Consider the following 21,317-nt stretch of genomic DNA (forward strand, 5'->3'; position numbering starts at 1 on the left):
AAAATTACCCACAAAATGCAACCGTATTTTACCTGAAGCAAACTGCTTCCACCATCATGTCCTTGGCATGCCATAGCAACAAAGTAAGCTTTGAGTAACGATGAATTTATCCAATTGAAGACTGGAGTCCATTATTCTACATTAAATGACACCGGCAATTAAATGTCCTTTTCAAAACAAAAGGGTGGTGATGATAAACAACGTTTTTAATGTTATCATTTGGTAAGTTTTAAAATTTTTTTAACTTTTAATTTTTTTATTTGAGAGACAGAGAGCACAAGCAGGGGAGAGGGACACAGGGAGAGGAAAGGAGAGACAGAAAGAGAATCTCAAGTAGGCTCCACCCTCAGCGTGGAGCCCAATGTGGGGCTCGATCCCATGACCCTGGGATCATGGCCTGAGGTTAAGTCAAGAGTCAAATGCTCAACTGACTGAGCCACTCAGGCACCCCTCATTTGGTAAAGTTTTAAAAGTTGATTGTTATATGTATCCCCAGTGTGGGCTTGGTTTGTTTCTAGTCTATGAAACCCCAAATCTGAGAACAATTAGCCAAGAGAACAAACAATGCAAACTAATAACACTGTTAAGAGTGTGATGTGGCCAGAGAAAGGAATCCAAGCATAACCTAAAGAAAGCCATCAAACTGCAAGGGAAGAGAGCAAAAGAAGAATATATGAAAGGAGCAGACCTATAACAAAACCCAGAACAAAACATAATGGCAGTAAGCACAGAACTATCAATATTTACTTTAAATATAAATGGACTAAATGCTCCAATCAAAAGACAGAATGAATGGATAAAAAACAAAATTAAAAAAAAAAACAAGACCCATCTATGTGCTGCCTACAAGAAATTCACTTCAGACCTAAAGACACAAATAGACTAAAAGTGAAAGGATGGAAAAACATATCGTGTAAATGGAAACAAAAAAGCCAGGGTAGCAATACTCGTATCTGATGAAATAGACTTTAAAACAAAAACTTTAGCAAGAGACAAAGAACTGCATTACGTAATTATAAAGAGACCAATCCAACAACAGGAGTAAGAGTTTTAACTATCCATGGACCCAACACAGAGGCACCTAAATACATGAAGCAAACATTAACAGACATAAAGGGAGAAACTGACAGCAATACAGTAAGAGTATGGAACCCTAACACCCCACTTACATCAATGGACAGATCATCCAGACAGAAAATCAACAAGGAAACAGTGGCTTTGAGCAACATATTGGACCACACCGACCTAAAAGATATATACAGAACACTCCATCCAAAAACAGAATCCACATTTTTTTCAATGGCACATGGAATGGTCTCCAGGATGGATTACATGTTAGGCCACAAAACAAGTCTCAAGAAATATAAGAAGACTGAAATAATATCAAGCGTCTTTACCTCACACAATGGTATGAAACTAGAACTCAATTACAAGAAAAAAATCTGGAAAATACAGACAAATGGAGGCTAAACAACATGTTATTAAACAATTAATGGGCCAACCAAGAAATCAAAAAGTAAATAAAAAAATACATGGAGACAAATGAAAACATAAACACAATGGTTCAAAAACCTCCGATGAAGAAAAAGCAGTTCTAACAGGTTAATTTATAGTGATACAGGCCTACCTTGAGAAACAAGAAAAACGTCAAGTAAAGAACCTAACTTTACACCAAAGGAGATAGGGGAAAAAAGCCGTGAACTGAAAGAAGGAAATCATAAACATTAGAGCAGAAATAAAGAAAATAGAGACTAAAAAAAAATAAGATCAATGAAACCAAGAGCTGCCCTTTGAAAAGATAAACAAAATTGATAAACGTATACCCAGACTATCAAGAAAAAAAGAAAACTCAAATAAAATCAGAATGAAGGAGGAGAAATAACCACTGACACCAAAGAAATAGGAAGATTATGAGAGAACATCATGAACAATTATGTATCAGTATACTGAACAACCTAGAAGAAATGGATAAATTCTTAGAAACATACAGCCTTCTGGAGAAGGGGAAAAATAGTGGGGGAGAGGGAGGGAGGCAAACCATGAGAGACTCTTGAATGCCGAGACCAAACTAAGGGCTGATGGGGGAAGGGGGTGTTGGGCATGGAGGAGGGCACTTGTGGGGATGAGCACTGGGTGTTATATGGAAACCAACTTGACAATAAACTATTAAAAAAATTTTAAAACGTGAATCAGGCAGAAATAGAAAATTTAAACAGAACAATTATTAGCAATTAAAATAAATCAGTAACCAAAAAACTCCCAACAAAGTCCAGGGCCACAGGGCTTTACAGATGAGTTCTACCAAACATTTAAAGCAGAGTTAATGCTGGATGGCTCAATATTCATAAATCAATCAGTGTGATATATCACACTAATAAGAGAAATGATAAAAAGCATGTGATCACCTTAATAGATGCAGGAAAAATATTTGACAAAATACAACACCTATTCACAATAAAAACTCAATAAAGTGGGTGGAACAGACCGCAACATAATACAGGCCAAATATGAAAAACTCAAAGCTAACCTCATATTCAATGGTGAAAAACCGAAAGCTTTTCCTCTGAAGGAAGTCCACTCTCACCACTTTCATTCAACATAGTACTGGAAATCTTAGCTGCAGCAATAAGACAACAAAATGAGATAAAAAGTATCCAAAATGGTAAGGAAGAAGTAAACCTCACTATTTGTGGGTAATATACTACTATACATAGAAAATCCTAAAGACTCCACCAAAACACTATCAGAACTGACAAATGAATTCAGTAAAGTTACAAGATACAAAATTAATATACAGAAATCTGTTGTTTCTATCTGCTGATAACAAAGTAACAGTAAGAGAAATTAAGAAGACAATGTCGTTTAAAATTGCACCAAAAATAATAGACTACCTAGGAATAACTTTAATTGAGGAGAAAGGCCTGTACTCTGAAAACTATAAAATATTGATGAAAGAAAATGAAGACGACACAAACAAATGGAAAGATGTACCATGCTTGCAGACTGGAAGAATTCATATCATTAAAATATCCATACTACCCAAAGCAATCTACAGATTCAGTACAATACCTATGCAACTATCAACAACATTCTTCATACACTTAGAACAAATAATCCCAAAACCTGTATGAAAACACAAAATACCTTGAATGGCCAAAGCAGTTTTGAGAACAAAGAACAAAGCTGGAGGTGTCACAATCCCAGATTTCAAGAGGTACTACAAAGCCACAGTAATCAAAGCAGTATGGTACTGGCACAAAAACAGACACATAGACCGACAGAACAGAAAGAGAGTGTAGAAATAAGCCCACACTTGTATGCTCAATTAATCTAACACAAATGAAGGAAGAATAAATAATGGGGAAATAGCAGTCTTTTCAATAAATGATGTTTAGAAAATTAAACAGCTTTATGCAAAAGACTGAAATTGGACCACTTTCTTATAACATACACAAAAATAAATTCAAAATGGATTTAAGACCTCCATGTGAGACCTGAAACCATAAAAACCCTAGAAGAGAACACAGGCAGTAATTTTTCTAACATCAGCCATGGCAACATTTTTTCTAGGTATGTCTCCTCAGGCAAGGGAAACAACATCTAAAATAAACTATTGGGACTACATCAAAAAGCAAAGGAAACCATCAACATTAAAAGGCCATCTGCTGAATGGAAGATATCTGCAATGATCTAATCCAGTAGGGAGTTAATACCCAAAATATATAAACAACTTCTACAACTCAATACCAAAAAAACACCAAATAATCTGATTAAAATGGACAAGGGACCTGAATAGACATTTTTCCAAAGACATACAGATGGCCAACAGACACATGAAAAGGTGCTCAACATCGCTCATCAATAGAGAAATGCAAATCACAACCACAACGAGAGCTCACCTCACACCAGTCAAAACAGCTAATATCAAAAAGACAAGAAGTAACAAGTGCTGGCGAGGATGTAGAGAAAGGAGAATCCTTGCACACTTGGTGGGAATGTAAATTGGTGTAGCCGCTGTGGAAAACAGTATGGAGGGTCCTCAAAAAATTAAAAAGAGAAATACCATATGACCTAGTAATGCCACTACTGGGCATTTACCCAAAGGAAACAAAAACACTAATTCGAAAAGACGCGTGTGCTCCTAAGTTTATGGCAGCATTATTTACGATAGACAAGATAATGGAAGCAACTCAAGTGGCATCAATAGGTAAATAAGGAAGAGGGGGTATCTTTAAACAGTAAAATAATACTGTGTCATAAAAAGGAATGAGATCTCGCCATTTGCAACAACATGGATGGGTCTAGAAGGCATAATGCTAAGTGAAATAAATCAGACAGAGAAACCCAAATACCACAAAATTTGACTTATACGTGGAATCTAAAACACAAAACATACAAACAAAAACACGGACTCTTAAATCAGAGTGGCTGCCAGAGGGTTGTGGGTTTGAGGAAGAACAAAATAAAGGGGATTAGGAGGTATACACTTCAGTCATAAGACAAGTCACGGAGGTGAAAAGCATAGCACAGACAGCGATGTATGCCGCCCAACGGTGCTGCTCCTAGTGTGGTGAGCGCTGCAGCTGTCGAACTGATAATGTGTGCGCTTGAATCTAAGGAGAGATTATATGGTAATTATACTTTGATAAAAATAAAGTGGGATCAGTCATATTAAATACAATCCTTAAATCCTCAAGTCCATAAGGCTTGTTACTTTCTAGATTAAGAAGACAAGCAATAGAGAGAGAGCCGGAGCTGGGCTGTATTTGAGAAACGGAGGGACCAGTGGACTTGTCATGATAATGACTGTCTGGATTGTATAGGGCTAATGGGTACAGAAGTTTCCACGAAGTAAACATTTACATTGGGAACAAATGATTCTAGCATTTCACAAATAGGGATCCATTACTGCTGTGAAAAAACAAACAAGCTTCTACCTGCTGCATAAGGGAAATGTTCGGATCCCTTTATCACGAGATCACGTGCAGACTCTCTGGGGAAGTAACTCACTGAGCAGGAAACGTGAGCTTCACACAGGACAGGATACAGGAGGGAGCACGAAATGGCTCCTTCGTCCAAGATTCCTTAATCTGAGAAAATGTCAATTCTTTATTACTAACTGGGCCATGAAGAATTAGAATTTGATAGCCTAGGGCTTATTACATTTTCAGGATATTCTTAAGGTTAATGTAGAGACTTTCGAAATATCATGTTGGAGAAGACAAATACATCTATGGAGACCATGACTTTCCAATGCACGCGGTTCAGGTTTTAGTTGCACACGGTCAGCAGCGAAAGCAGCAGCAGACTTTTCTGACACCTGGTAAATGGAGGGAGTGGTGAGTCGGGGCCCCGAAAGTGGGACTCGCCTCACGAGGGTGTGACACTTCGGCCACATGACGGGGGATGGAGGCACGCGGCCCTCATCGTGATAGGTTCCTCCATGCGTTTACTCGATAGACGTTGACTAAAAGCCTGCAGTGTGCTCGGCAGGGGCTAGAGATTCAAAAGTCTGAGAGGTCCAGACCCTCACGGCACTCACACAACTAGCAGGGGAAGATACGGCTCGTCCCCAGCACACCCGTGCGTCACGTACCCGTGTTGAGTGCTGAGTGCAGATTTGAAGAATCTGAGGAAAACTGTTTACAGCCATGAGCAACCTAGGGCCTCAGTCCTTGTTAGCCTCGCAATGCATTACTGCGTATGTGTGTGCAGGCATTCGGGCACGCGAGCGCGCGCGCGCGCACACACACACACACACACACACACACACACACACCCAGCCCTCTAGTCAGCCCCTGATAGGGCATATGGCAGCCTCAATAATGGAGACGTCCACCAAGAAATCCAGATAATCAACCAGGTCATGACAGGTTCCTTCCAGTGAGGTCACAGACCCCTCGAATCAGAGGCCGGGGCCTCCCTGGACTTGTCATAACTCTTGGCTGTAGCTGAATCCATTGAGAGACTACAGATCCCTTCAAATTCCAGAGGTGGCTGCTGTTTCCGATTCTAAGTCCTGGAAGAAAATAATCCCTTTGCTGGTCTGCTGACAGGGTCCAGGTTTTCCTTTAAAGCAGAACCATGGCCAACTTTTCCCCAAAAGGTATAAAGGGAAGTAGTTTCCAAACGTTGGTTTAATTATTAGCTATATCAGAATCACCAGCAGCAACAACCCAAGAAACAAACAAACAAACAAAACACCCACAGATACATGAAGCTCATCCAAAATCTATTTAACCAGAATCTTCTAGGATAGAGCTCCAGGCTTATAGTTCTAAAAACTCCATATTGTGTACCTAAAATGAATATAACACCCCAGGTTAACTATACTGCAATAAACCTAAAAATTAAAACTCCACAGGTGATTTTGAAATATGCTCTTGGCTGGGAACCTATTAATGCCTTAGGGCAGCGCTATAACCGGAGGGCTATGTGCAGCGGATTCCTGGGCGGGGCCCCCAGAGTTTACTGGCCGTAGTCTACGTGGGGCCAGGGAGCTTCATGCCCACAAAGCCGTCAGGGGGTGCCCACGCTGGTCACGGGAGGACACTTGAGAAGCATCATGCTGGGGCACAGCGGGGGCCGGTTTTACGGGAAACCTGGTCCCCAGCTAAACCCCTGTTATTCCTGTTGACCGTTCGTGGCAGAGGCTGTGCTTCCCCTTCTTCCTTCCAACAGGCACTTGACTGTGTTGGAGGGAGCAGCGTCTCAACTAATAGAAGTACATTTTCCAGTTCCCCTTGAAGAAGGCGGTGGCCGTGGGACTAAATCCTAGCAGATGGGCCAGAGGCAGAACTTGTGGGCATGGGGCTCCCGGCAAAGGCCCTCAGAGTGTGCTGGGAGGGGCTCACTGGGCTGGTGCCTCAGCCTGGGGCACAGAAGTGACGAACGCAGCTCCAGCCGCCACGCGGGCACCGCAGGCCGAGGGCACAGAGCCCGCGAGGAGCACGACGACGGGTGCTTCCAGGCCCAGGCGGCCCGCGTTCAGGCCTCCGGCTGGTCACCCACCTTCTCCCATCTTGTTGATCTTGCCTGGCTCCGGGGTTCCTCTCCCCCTGCTCCCTCTGGCCTCAGCATCAAGGCAAATTCCCTTGAACCCCGAACTTCCTCGCCACGTCCTGGCCTCGGACGAAACCTGGGCACCCCGAAGCCTCGCTTCCGCGGGGCCTTGGGTGAAGCTTCTCCGGCCGGGGGTGCGGAAGCCGCGCTCTCCGGTCTCCCTCACGCAGGCCCTCGGCTCCGAGGCTCGACCCTCTCCCCGCCCCTGGTTGCTGTCGCACACCCCAGGTTCGGGTCTCTCTTCGCTGGAGCCTTCGAATTCCGGATCACCATCTTCTCGCCCCTGCTCCCGGCCACGGTCCCAGGTGACTTTAATTTCACGCTGCGCGCCTCCGGCGACCGAGGGCGGCCCCACTCCACGCCCGCGGCCTCTCCACGGCCACGCCCTGCACCTCATCGACACCATGAGAAGCTCCACCTCTGAAAGTTTAATTCTGAGGCGTCCACTCTGACCACAGCTTCCTCCTCAACTGTTCGGGGCCTCTGTCCCTAAGCCTCAGAAAGGCTTTCAGCCCCTTTGGGGGCGCCTGGGGGCTCAGTCGGCTGAGCGTCCGACCTCGGCTCAGGGCATGGTCTCCCGGTTGGTGGGTTCGAGCCCCGCGTCGGGCTCTGTGCCGACAGCTCAGAGCCTGGAGCTGCTTCCGATTCTGTGTCTCCCTCTCTCTGCTCCTCCCCTGCTCATGCTTGTTCTTGCTCTCAAAAATAAATAAAAACATTAAAAATTTAAAAAAAGAAAGGTTTTTAGTCTCCTTTGACTTTTCTCCCTTTATTCTGGCACCTTCCCCACAATACTCCCCTTATTAATAACTTCAACCACTCTGACTAACATCCTCAGTGATCTTCTCTCATGTACCCACCTGCAAAAACCTCATCCTGAATATCACCCAGAAATGTATACTTTGTGATTAGCTCTTTCTCCATGGCTGTTTCAAGCCTTCTCCACTATCCTTTATTCAAACACCTGGTGACAGATGTTTTGAAATTTAGAATAGTAATATGGTATACATGCTACATATTATATAGGAGTCACTGAATATGGTGTACATATTTTATATTTTAAGTCTGGGGACTTCTCTAGAATCTGATACATTAATATTTCTGCAGCAGTGAGTCACCTAAGTGGGTTGTAGAAAAACTATATGTAAGATCGGTTTAGGATTTGCTATCAAATTTATGAAAGTGCTTTGGTTCTCAGAAATTTAGGCTTCACAGATAATGACAGTGGTCTCCGTCACCTTCTCTGGGAGATAGGAGTTACTCTTGTCTCATTCTCATAGGTTACCCTTCACATCCAAGTAGCCTCTGAGGCTGTCAGTTCTGGCCCCCTGAATGTCTCTTGAAGCTCACTGATTCTGGCTATTCCTGCAGCCACATCCATTCGGGCTACCAGAATCTTCCCCTGAATTACCTTAACAGCCTTCTGCCAGGTCTTTCTCCCTCCGGGCTGACCAGAACCCTCCCCTCCCCAACCCCCTTGATCTGCTCTCCATCCTGCAGCCAGAGTGATCGCCGTAACACAGATATGATTGTGCGATCCCCAGCGTAAAACATTTATTTGGATTCCTGTTGCCCTCTGGATAAAGTTCAGATGTCTTAATATGACTTTACAAGGCCCTTGATGACTTTCCTAGCCTTATCTCTTGTCATTTTCCACCTCAAGGTCAAAGTCCCAGCCTTACTGAACTATTTTTAAATCTCTTAGAGAAAGCTCTTCTCTTTTGTCTTCGTACAAGCTGTTCCCTCTCTGACAGTGTACTAGTAAAAATCACAACTCTTCCTTTGGGATAGAAACTAAAACTGAAGATAAATCATGAGTGTTAGTGTGTGCACACACCCATACTAACCATGGCCAAGAAGTCCAGGCCCGTACAACCGTCTTACTCCTGTAACTATGTTTATTTCTGGCTAATGCTAGATTAATTTTTTTTCCAGAGTGGACCAGAACAAGATTCAATGCAGAAATAATTATAGATCTGAACTCATATTTGTTTTGACCAACTATATACACATACAATGAAATATTTTATAAACTTCAAAAATTTTAATTTTATGGCCACATTACAGAGTATCTGGAAAACAAAAACAGGAAAGATCCATGTTCTAATTATTCTAAAAAACAACTCCTGTGATCACTATCTCCTAAAAAAAAAAAGGTAAACCCCACAAAGGCGGGGGCTGCATGTATCCTCTTTACTGCTGTGTTCCCAGTGCTGTGATTTTAATAAAAAAGCATGTAAATATCAGAATCAATGACTGATAGATCAGTTTGTTATGCAGAGTTCAAAATTCAAACATACTTGTATTTTCTACTATATACCTATCCGGCAACTTTGAGAATTTCAAGTTCAGTATAGATAAAGCGCTGGTTGTTCCTGTGAAGATGATCAGAAAACGACAGTGCAGGGAACTGACTACAGAGGAATATAAGCAGCAGAGAAGCTTTGGGAAAGTTACAGGACGGAGGAAGTAAAACTGAAGAAATATCATCAGTGATGTGCGTGAGAGGAAGACTCATGCCGTTCAGCAGAATCAGCATGTCAGAGTCTCATTAGAAATGTACAGAGAAACCACTTCAAAAGGTTTCTAATGAGCAAAGGAATAAACAGATCACTTATACTAGAATCTCTGCTTGTTACTGTCAGAAGCGTCAAGGTCACGAAAGTCAAGAAAAGTCTGAGGCAAGTTTCACATTGAAAGAAACGAAGCAGAGAATCGAATGCAATGAGTACTCTGACCTGGATCCTTTTGCTACTAAAACACATTATTGAGACAACGTGAGAGACCTGAATGGGGTTTAAAGATTAAATAGTAGCAACATATCAATGTTAATTTCCTAACATGGATGTAGGAAAATGCCCTTTTATGTTAAAAAGACACTAAAGTATTCAGATACAGGATATTACCTTGGCAACTTAATCCCAAGTGTTCATGAAAAAAAGTTTTGCACTGTACTTGCAATTTTTCTGTAAGTTTGAAATTATTTCAAAAGAAAAGTAATTAGAATCTCTCAGGGTAGGTCTGGGTATTAGTATTTTCAAAACGGCCTGGGTGATCCAGATGTGCAACCGAGGCGTGAACGTGCTCTGCTGTAGTTCATCACCATCATTATTTTAAAAAAAAGGTTACATACTTCTGCACAGAGTGCATGAACCATAAATTTATTTCACCAAACCTTTCCCTCTTTCTCTTCAAAAATGATTCACAGAGGAGCATTTATGTGCTGGGCAAGATAGGTTCTCTTCCATATGAGTGTTCAGCCTTCTGGGGAAATATATATAATCGAACAGACAATGTCCTGTGGTTAACAACAACATAATTGCTACCATTTGTTGAGCAACTGCTCTGTGCGAGGCACCACGCCGCCTGACAAGGTGGGCACTGCTAGCATCTTCATTTATGGAATCAGGGAGCTTCGCACGATGAAGTGAGTTCAGGGAGCAGCGCTGTGTCCGCCGTGGGCTACACTGCTGTGTGAGAGGGAAGCAGCGCCATGGAAACACACATACGGAAGGACCTCTGATGCAGCCAGTGAGGATCAGGAAAGCCTTCTCAGAGGGAGGGGCCATCAGACAGGCCTTCAGACACGCACATTATTTCCGATTTTAATTGCCCCAAATACTCCTTCAATGAGCACCTTTGCAGGGAACTCTCTGCAGGGAAGTCCTGCCCCCACTTCCTCCTTTGGTTAGATTCTAAGAAGTAGAATTCTGGAACCAAGTAGAAAACCCCATGGCTTGCAAAACCTGTTGCCACATAGCTGCCCCCTGCAATACGAGGGTATCTGTCTTACTGCAGCCTCACCAGCAGCGGACAGTGATACTTTACAAATCCTCTGCCCTTAGTAAAAAAACAAACAAACTAGTATTTCTTTGATTACTACTTTAGCTCTAAACTTTGCCATTAATGCTTTCTTTAAAGCTCAAATATAAGATCTTTAGAGTTACCAATGAAGTATCCAGAACATTACCAGTGAAATAGCCTTATAAAATGCCTCACATACCACAGATGCTGTCATTTATTGCTATAACCACAAAAATGTCTCTGTCACAGTTCGGAGCATCTGAATAAATCAGACTGATACATCCATGCTAAGGGCCTCCAGCAGCGCCCGTGTGGCTCAGCTGGGTGAGGGTCTGACTCCTGGTTTCAGCACAGGTCATGATCTCAGTTTGTGAGTTCTAGCTTAGTGTTGGGCTCTGTACTGACACTGCGGAGTCCGCTTGGGATTCTCTCTCTCTCTGTCTCTCTCTCTCTCTGTCTCTCCCTCTCCCCAGCTTGCTCGCTCTCTCTCAAAATAAACAAACATAAAAAAAAGATCCTTGATCTTAAACTTATTGTGAGCTCAGTAAGGACAGGAGAAATGTTTTGTTTGACTCTGAAATCCTACAACAATGCCAGCAAGCAATGCATGCTATAATCATTTGCTACAAAATAAGTACATAAAATAGATGGTGACAAGATATGAACTGAAACCAGACCTTTTGAAGGTCTACACATATTACATAAATAATCTCAGCTCATTAAATATCACATGAGGAAAAGATTAAGGAGAATTAACTTTTTCCCATTTCCTTGACTCCCCATATAAATAGGGAGCCCATAATCCCTGGGTGCCAATGACAGTTCCAGTTTATGTCTTTTGTCCTAGCCTCTTGTCTGAATGGAGCTGCCTTTCAGAAGGTCCTGGACTATGCAGTCCATTTTATGGTCAACCTCCATCTAAAGGGTGTTCCCTTAATGAGCTGCAGTATAAAAGTGTTCCCCTCATCAGACAGCTTGTCTTAAAAAAATTTTTTTTTAATGTTTTATTTATTTCTGAGAGAGAGAAAGAGAGAGATAGCACGAGCAGGGGAGGGTCAGAAAGAGAGGGAGACACAGAGTCTGAAGCAGGGTCCAGGCTCTGAGCTGACAGCACAGAGCCCGACGCGGGGCTCGAACCCACGAACCATGAGATCATGACCTGAGCTTAACCGACTGAGCCCCCCAGGCGCCCTGAGACAGCTTGTCTTTATGTTGCTCTGAATTTCTCTTTGAAGACCTATGAACAGATAACAGTTTGGCCTCTAAGTGTTTTTATAATCCTTTATCATTTAAAGCCAAGTAACAATCTGCAAATAATCCCTAACGAGGAGAACATCTCTTGGTTCTATCAGCAGTCTTTATTCCATTTTGCTGATAAAAGTGAGACATGGAAACAAAAAGTGACTTATTCAAGGTCACATCAAGTATGAATCACCAGCTGCCACAGAAGAGGAGGCTGCTGGAGCTCCAACCATTCTCTAAACCACACTGTCACCAACTTCAATGTCACCAGTGAAGTCCCCTGCGCAGTTCAGTTAGAGAGATGTTAATCATTTAGAAACGGCTTTGTAAACTGTAGGCAGTAAAAATCTATTGCCAAGTTGTATGAGCAAAATCACAGGCATACCTGGATACTATTTTAGGTGGGCATAAATATAATTAATAAATAAAACATGAAATAAATTTTATAAAATAATAAATTTCATAATTTTGTGACTAATATTTCAGTTTCACTGAACAACAGTGTGTATTCAAATCTAGTCTACAGGTCTTAAAGTATCAGAAAGTAAAAGGAATATTTATAAAGTAGGTGAAAATCTTAAAGAAACATGTAATACTCTGGGTAATTATAAAATGAGGTTTGTTACATTTTTGTATTTCACAAGTATGTCCAAATTTTGAACCGGGGTGCATAGTTTAGATAAGATTATATTAACATGTAATAACATGTTTATCACATTAACATCTTGGATCATAGCAGAAAATCTTAATGGAGTTAACAAAGTGATTCTCTATAGCAACAAAAACAAAAGCTGATGAGAATATATGAAAATATCCCATGTCCAAGACTGCTATGAAAAAAGACCCTATTGCTTGCATATAAGACGAGGCAAACCATAAACAGAGATGGAGATTCACATAGATAAGTGGCTTACACATTAATTTATAAGCATAATGTTCATCAAGGTCTCCCTTGCATCCAGTGGGAGTCTGGTAAAGAACTTGGTAAACTCATGGTAAGTTCATGTGAAGGAATAAATTTAAGAGAATAAACCAAGAAAACTTTTTCAAAGTAGAAAGCACAATAATAAAAATAGTATTTTGCTGGCCCAGACCAATTAAAAAAAATGGAAAGTTCAGAAACAGGCACAGATGTATATAAGCATTTAATAAATGAGAAGTAACAATGAAGGCATGGAAAGATTTAACGATGTTGTGACAGCTGACTAGTCCACACCTCATACCATATGTCAAATTCCGGGTGGACTGAATGTTTCAATGTAAGAAAATGAAAACAAAATGTGGAGGAAGGCTTTTCTACGTATGACTTGAAGGAAAAAAAAAAAAGACTGATAAATTTGACATAAAACATAAATAATACTCTAAAAAATATGTACTGAGGATATCAATCGTTTTTCTGTCATTGGTCCTATAATCACTTAAGTTTATCATGTGTCTTTATTTCATTTCAGTTCCTTTTGACATACAAAAATTTTAAAATTGTAAAAAGTTAAAAATTCCACATTTTTTCTTTAAAGTTTCTTTGCTTTTGGTCTGGAAATGACTTTTTAAAAACCAAGCAAGACTAATATTCACTAATATTTTCTTATAATTTTTCATTGTTTCCTATTTTATGTTAATTACACAAATGAGAGGTCAAAATATGACTCTGTCCTGTATGAGAGATTTGATTTATGAACGTTACTTAACTTGAGTCTCGATTTATTTTACTGAAAAAATGGACATAATAGTAATAACCTATTAAAGTTCCTTTGGAGATTAAAATAATTAATTTATACAAAGCATTTATCTATCATGCTAGAACCCAGCACATAGAGTCAGTAAATGGTAACTATCACATTTAATGTTATTGCACTGCATATTTGACTTAATTTCCTTGACATATTTTTATGACCAGAAACTTATGGTAATGGTATTTTTACCTGATTTTAAAACAAATTTTACATTATTTAATTAATGCCGTAGCTTTTTTTTTTTTTAATATTTCTTTATTTTTGGCATGGGAGAGGCAGGGGTAGGGGGGACAGAGGAAGATCCAAAGTGGCCTCTGAGCAGAGAGCACAGAGCCCGACGCGGGGCTCGAACCCACGAACCGCGAGATCATGGCCTAAGCGAAAGTCGGACGCTTAACCGACTAAGCCACCCAGGTGCCCTTGTAGCTTTTCAGTTTTTAAAATTATTGTTAAATATATGCATTAAAATACTGCCATCTATATAATATATGCCAATCACAAAATATCTTACTTCTCTGAAGACTAGTTAAATACAGCATCTTTTAAAAAAAATTTTTTTTAATGTTTTATTATTTCTGAGAGAGGGAGAGAGACAGTGTGAGCTGGGGAGGGTCAGAGAGAGGGAGATACAGAATCTGAAACAGGCTCCAGGCTCTGAGCTGGCTGTCAACACAGAGCCCGACGCGGGGCTCAAACCCACGAACAGTGAGATCATGACCTGAGCCGAAGTCGGACGCTTAACCGACTGAGCCACCAAGGTGCCTCATACACACAGCATCTTACAGTCTGGTCATTTAAAGATGCGTCTGAAGTCATCAGATGGCCAGGTAAGAGTATACAATCCAAGAATATTAAAAGGTCTCTTATACAACAGAACTGCTGAAATTATGAGTTTGAAACACAAATAAGATGTTTACCTTTCTTTATCTTACCTCTAACAGGCCATCCTCTGGTAGATCAGTACAGTGGACAGCGTTCTGGATCTTTGTTTTTCCAAAGATTGCTCTGAGGGTTCCAGGCCGTAAATGCCGGGCAATTTCCTATGAAACACATATTCACATATAGATTAAGGTCAGTCCTACAGTGTTAATAAGAAAAACACCAGCTATAGGAAACACTTGAATTAATTGTTTACGAAATACACATACACATTGGTGGCGTTGTTTTTTCCTGGGAACAGCACGAATGCATGAAACTTTGAGCAATGAAAAACTTCAGTTCACTCACTAGGCTCTTTCTGTGGCCCGTTATAAAGTCGAAAGGGCAATAATAATTACATCTCTCTTCTACCAACACATTATTGGAATCACATAAAATATGAACCTAGTTCATTATGGTGAAAGACTTGCATCCTAACAACCTGATTTAAAATGAATGAGTTTGATGGCATGGATTTCAAAAGATTTTTCAAAATGTTACAATTGTATCAGCTTTAGTACTAGCTCATATGAGGGGAAAAATGGTTATAGATGACTCAAGATTGTGGGTAAAAGAAACAAGAGGTTAAAAAAATTAAAGATGTGGGAGTATTAATCACCTACTTATTAGTCTTTTTCTGTTCTAAGTGAAACATTTCCAAAACTTCTATTTTAATTCTGACATATACTTACAAAAACAGCATTTAATATACATATTTCTGAAAAATGAAACAAATATGTGTGTACCCACTATTTAGCTGAATTAAAATAATGTAGTAACTTTGAAGTCCCCAGTGTGGGACTTTATCCTGACTCCATTCTATCCCATCCCTACTTCTACCCAGAGGTGCCCATTACTCTCAATTTTCCTTAAAGATTCCCTTGTTTTGTTTAGTTTCCAAAACACTGTTTTTCAGATTTATCCATGTTGTTATATATAGTTACAGTTCATTTATTTATATTACTATGTAAATCCAATGTATGACTGAGCATATTTTATCCATTTTCCTGTTGATGGACATTCAACTAACTTCTTCTCTTTTCCCCTTTCTCCTCGCCTTTCTTTTGACACACACACACATTCTGCTACAAGCATTCTTGTACACAGCACAGTGCACGTGTACAAGAGTTTTGTCCAGATTGGTGCACATGCATATTCAATTCTACTAAGCAGTGTCAAACCATTTTCTTAGGTGGTTGTATTAATTTGCCCTCAATCATCAATGCACAAGATTCCCATTATCCACATAAAAGCCAACATTTGATACTGGCTGACTCTCTAACTTTGCCATGCTGGAGGGTGTTAAATGTATTCTTATAGTTCACATTTCTGTAATTACTAGAGAAATTTAGTGTCCTTCCATATACATCCATTTTGTATTTTCATATACATTATAGTTTGTAAAATGCTTATTCTTGTCTTTTCTCCCTTTCTCTACTAGGTTATTCTAGTTCTTTTTGATTATTATTCTTAATATATTCTGAATTCTATTTTTTGTTACTTTTTACAATGCATGTATCTTTTCCCAGTATGAAGCTTGTCTTTGAGTTTTCTTTAGTATGTTTTTTTTTGATACAGAAATACTAAATTTTAATGAAATTAAATTTATCAATCTTTTCATTTATGATCTATGCTGTTTCTGAAGGAGTTATTCCCTACTCCAAGACCATAAGAATACTCTTCTCTATCATCTTTAAAATCTTTAGAGTTCTGCCTTACGCATGAAATTCTTGATCCACCTTGAACTGACTTTAGCTATGATGTGAGGGGGATATCCATTTCCATTTTCCCCATATGGGCATTTAATTACCTAGCACCAAATATTGAATAGTTTTCCTCTTTTCTTACCAATCTCTAGTGATGGCTCCGATATATATAGGATTTCTATTTGGTGTGGGTCTTTTTGTTTGCTGTTTGGTTTCATTGGAAATTTTGTCTATTCATGTATCTACATTAAACTGTCTTAATTATTATAACCTTATAATAAGTCTTCATCTGGTAGGTCAAATCCTCCACATTTTGGTTTTGAATGCATTAAGTTTAAGCTGCCTATGAGATATGCAAGTGAAGTTTTCAAATACATGGTTGGGTGTGAGTGTAGAGTTCAGAGGAGCCTTCCAAACTGCAAATAACAATTTGGGGGTCCACAGCATTTTTAAAGCATTCAAAGGTAACAGCTAGGTGACACTGTGAAGGCAATGAGAAGATACACAGGCGCACCGCACCACTGGAAAATCAAGGAGACAAGGAGAGACGGACAAGGAGCAACCAGCTAGGTGAGGAGAGTTCCAGGAAGGTCCTCTCCTAGAAGGCAGTGAAGAAAACTATCAAGGATAAAGAGTCCTCAGCAGCGCCTAATGTTGCTGACAAGTCAAGCAGGGTGAAGACCCAGAACTGAGCCTCAGATCTATCAATACGGAGTCACGGATATCCTTGACGGGAGGGGTTCCAGAGGCCTGGAGAGGAGAAAGCACTGATTAATGTGGTTTCCAGAGAAAATGGGCATAGAGCTGGGAAAAGTGAATACAGGCAACTGTTTTGAGGAATTTTGCTATAAAGGAGAGAAGAGAAATGGGGCAATAAATGGAACGGGATGTGGGATGGAGAGGGGTTTTCTCAGAGAGGGTTAATTTTAAAATGGGAGAAATAACAACATGTTTAACTGAGAGACCACCGCACACCCGTCAGAATGACTAACGTTAGGGGCGCCTGGGTGGCTCAGTTGGCTGAGCGTCCGACTTTCACTTAGGTCATGATCTTGCGGTTCGTGGGTTCGAGCCCCGCGTCAGGCTCTGTGCTGACTGCCAGCTCAGAGCCTGGAGNTGGGAAGATAGCAAAAAAATAGACAAGATCCTTACTGTCAGCTTATATTCTAGGATGGGAGATAGATAATAATAAATAAGATAATTTTGGATATTTATCAGTGCAACCAATAAAGCAGGGCAACCAAGTAAAGAATAATAAAGGGCACGGGGTGCCTGGGTGGCTTAGTCTGTTAAGCGTCCGACTTTCACTTAGGTCATGATCTCGCAGTTCGTGGGTTCGAGCCACGCGTCGGGCTCTGTGCTGACTGCCAGCTCAGAGCCTGGAGCCTGTTTCAGTCTGTGACTCCCTCTCTCTCTCTGACCCTCCCCTGCTCATGCTGTCTCTCTCTCTCTCTCTCTCTCTCTCTCTCTCCTAGAAATAAATAAAAAAAAATTAAAAGAAAAATTAAAAGAAAAAAAAGAATGACTAACGTTATCAACTCAGGCAACAACAGGTGCTGACGAGGATGCGGAGAAAAGGGAACCTTGTGCACGGCTGATGGGAATGCCCACTGGGGCAGCCACTCCGGAAAACAGTACGGAGGTTCCCTCAAAAAATTAAAAACAGAACTGCCCTATGACCCAGCAATTGCACTAGTAGATATTATCCAAGGGATACGGGTGTGCTGTTTCGAAGGGGCACACGCACCCCAGTGTTTATAGCAGCACTAATGACAACAGCCAAATATGGAAAGAGCCCAAATGTCCATCGACGGATGGATGGATAAAGAAGATGTGGTATTACACACAATGGAGTATTACTCGGCAATTAACAAGAATGAAATCTTGCCATTTGCAACTACATGGATGGAAGTGGAGGGTATTATATTAAGCGAAATTAGTCTAAGAGAAAGGCAAATATCTTATGACTTCACTCATATAAGGAACTTTAGATACAAAACAGATGAACATAAGGGAAGGGAAGCAAAAATAATATAAAAACAGGGAGGGGGGGAAAACATAAAAGATTCTTAAATATGGAGAACAAACAGATGGTTACTGGAGGGGCTGTGGGAGGGGCATCAAGGAATCTACTCCTAAAATCACTGTTGCACTATATGCTAACTAACTTGGATGTAAATGAAAAAGTAAATTAATTAAAAAAATAATAGCACATTCACATGCTGATAGGAACTATCTGACAAAGGAAAGCAGGCGGGAGACGAAGCAGGAAGGAGAAGCAGGAATTGCTGGAGTAATGGAATCAAGTGTAGAGCGGGGGGGGGGGGGGGGGGGGGGGGGGGGGCTCTCTAGGAACAAGCAGCATCCACCCTGACCATCAAGACCAAATACAGAGTTGGCCGCAGGTAAGTGGTGGGAACTTATGGACATTCTTTATTTTTAATTTTTATTGAGACATAATTTACACAGATATCATGTATTGTTTTTTTTTAAGTTTATCTGAGAGAGAGTGTGTGCACCCATGTACGTGCGAGCGATGGGGAGAGGCAGAGAGAGAATCCCAAGCCGGCTCTGTGCAGAGGCCCCCACCACAGGCTCCATCTCATGACCCGGGAGATCACAACCTGAGCCGAAATCACGAGTTGGATGCTTAATTGACAGAGCCATCCAGGCGCCCCAACATGGGTTGGTTTTATCTGTACTGCTCCGTGAGTTTGTCGAATGTATAAACTCAGTAATCACCCTTGTAAACAAACTATGGAACATTTCTAAACTTCCTTCCAGAAGTTTTCTTTTGACTGATTCTATTTTGCAGTGAAAAGGGCAGCAAGACCGTCATCAGCTGGGGGGAAGGCCGGGGAGAGAAAGGAAGGTATGGAATACATTTTCAGAGCAGTAAAGTAAATTATCTAGGAAAGTGTAATGTGATTGCTGAGCGGCACTGAGGGCCCCCCTGTCAGGCCCTTCGTTAGTGAGGTTAGAGGTCATGAATGCGAAGGGAGATTGCTCACGGTAGCTGTGTGTTCTCCAGCCATGCTCAGCTGCATGGGCGCAGGCAGAGATTTGGTGGAAAGCTGAATTCAGTGAAAGGTGGGGCTTTGCCAAAAGCAAACAACAAAACGAGAGGAGTAAGGGAGGCTGAAGGCGTGCTCAAGGTAGTGATAATACTACTGGACGACACAAATCAAACTGAGTAGGAAAGTGAGGATCTGGAGTTGAAGGAGTGAGAGACCATGAAGACATAGATCCACGGACTGGAGCTCCTAGAGGGAGCATTAGTAAGACTGGTGTGGGAAGAGGTGAGCTGGAAAGTTCAGAGATGGGATACTGGAAATTACTGGAAGTGAGCAGAGAGGGTGTGTGGATTCACAATCCTGTTGAGATTTGTCGGGTATAATCTGAAACCAGCCCTTGTACTCAGAGGGCAGGGAGAAACTGAAGAAAGATGTCAGTGGTGGCAGTTTTCACAAGCAGAAGGAAGTTAGGCGGCAACGGGATGAAGTGACCCCTGTCCGCCAGCCACATCTCAAGTTCACACAGAGCCTTAACTGGGTTTAGTCATGTGTACTGTGCAGGTGTCCTCAACTCCGTACCGCTGGCTTAAGGCTGTGTCCTTGGAGCTGCCACTGGGGGTCCGCAAGGCAAGCAGAGCCCACAATCCAAGGACAGGGATGGGGGTGAGGAGCCTCTGATTGATTGATGGTCACTTCTTCTCAATGACCTTCTCCAGCGGGGTTACAGTGGTTCATAATGGCCAGTTTTAAGGTATAACCAATGGCTGAGGTTACATGGAGGGCAAGAATACTGAAGAAAGGAGGATCATAGACTGAGAGACCAAAGTACTGAATGGATCACCTCTACGGTATGGAAGTCACCAAGAGCTATGGCGGCTGTAGCTTAGGGTGCAAGCATGCTGGGCAGTATTCACATCTGTGAGTCCATCCCTTTAGCACATGTTAAAGGTTTGCATTTATTTAATTATTTGTCTTCCTTTCAAGGTTGTCACTTACAAATGTATTGAATTTAAGAAAAACATTTTGATACACTAGAAAACAAGGATGGCTTTATGTTTTACTTTAAATTCATTACTTTCATTCTGTTCTCCATAATTTTCCTGGCAAGTCAGCACCCGACACTGAACACCTACTCTGCTCATGTGGTGCTAAGCTGCCATTCTGTGAAATAAGATGTAGTTTGTGAAACTGTAAGGGTGACTACTTAGTTTCCTTTTCTTATGATTTCAGTTAGGAGGAAACGCTTGAAAAGGGCTCCATCTGAGTAAACGGCTTCATAAGAACTTGTTCTGTACCTTCATTATTTGGCACTCACCATTTTCATTAAAATATTACTTTCATGTAAGTGACGGCTGTATGCACAGCACCTGAATTCTGAAGAGGTGTGTGTGTGTGTACCTGCACGTGCATGCATGTGTGTTGGTGGCTGGGGGATTGTTGTTAATCACGCTGTACTGTGGTGAGAGAATGTGGCCTCTTTGGTCTTCCTGTGAAGGAATTTGTTGGGATTTTCTTTGCATCCTAATACACAGTCAATTTTAGTCAATGTCTCAAGGATAGCTGAAAAGAATACTGTCACAGGTTGCATTCTCTGGCAAACCAACTCTGAGGAAACCAACTCAGAGATTTGCATGCAGGAAGTCTACTGGAAGGTGGCCTCAGCAATTATACTCGTGGGCAAGTGAGGAACATGGGACTGGGCAGAGGGAGAAGTTGAACTTCAACTGCCGGAGTAACACCGGCAGCCTCGGAAAATCCTCCAGTGAGCTCTGGAGCTGGGATGATGCTTCAGAATTGTCCTGAATGGAAGCAAATGGGTGAGGCCTTGATCTCTCCAAGGT

The 21,317-nt window shown here is 41.3% G+C and overlaps 1 protein-coding gene across 2 annotated transcripts in view; it reads right to left on the reverse strand.

Moving 5' to 3' along the window:
• The window catches only part of NME7 (NME/NM23 family member 7), a 253,854-nt gene that overhangs the window by 42,441 nt on the left and 190,096 nt on the right, over positions 1 to 21,317 (reverse strand). Inside the window, exon 11 of one of the 2 annotated variants that reach the window (XM_039241877.1) lies at positions 14,771 to 14,878. In XM_039241877.1, the coding sequence (XP_039097808.1) occupies positions 14,771 to 14,878 (108 nt within the window). Of the gene's footprint in view, positions 1 to 14,761; positions 14,879 to 21,317 lie in introns of those variants that run through there. The other variant, XM_039241878.1, reaches the window with a different exon arrangement.

The sequence above is a fragment of the Hyaena hyaena genome, unplaced genomic scaffold (assembly GCF_003009895.1).
Source record: "Hyaena hyaena isolate Hyena2069 unplaced genomic scaffold, ASM300989v1 scaffold_201, whole genome shotgun sequence".
Taxonomy (NCBI): Eukaryota; Metazoa; Chordata; class Mammalia; order Carnivora; family Hyaenidae; genus Hyaena; species Hyaena hyaena.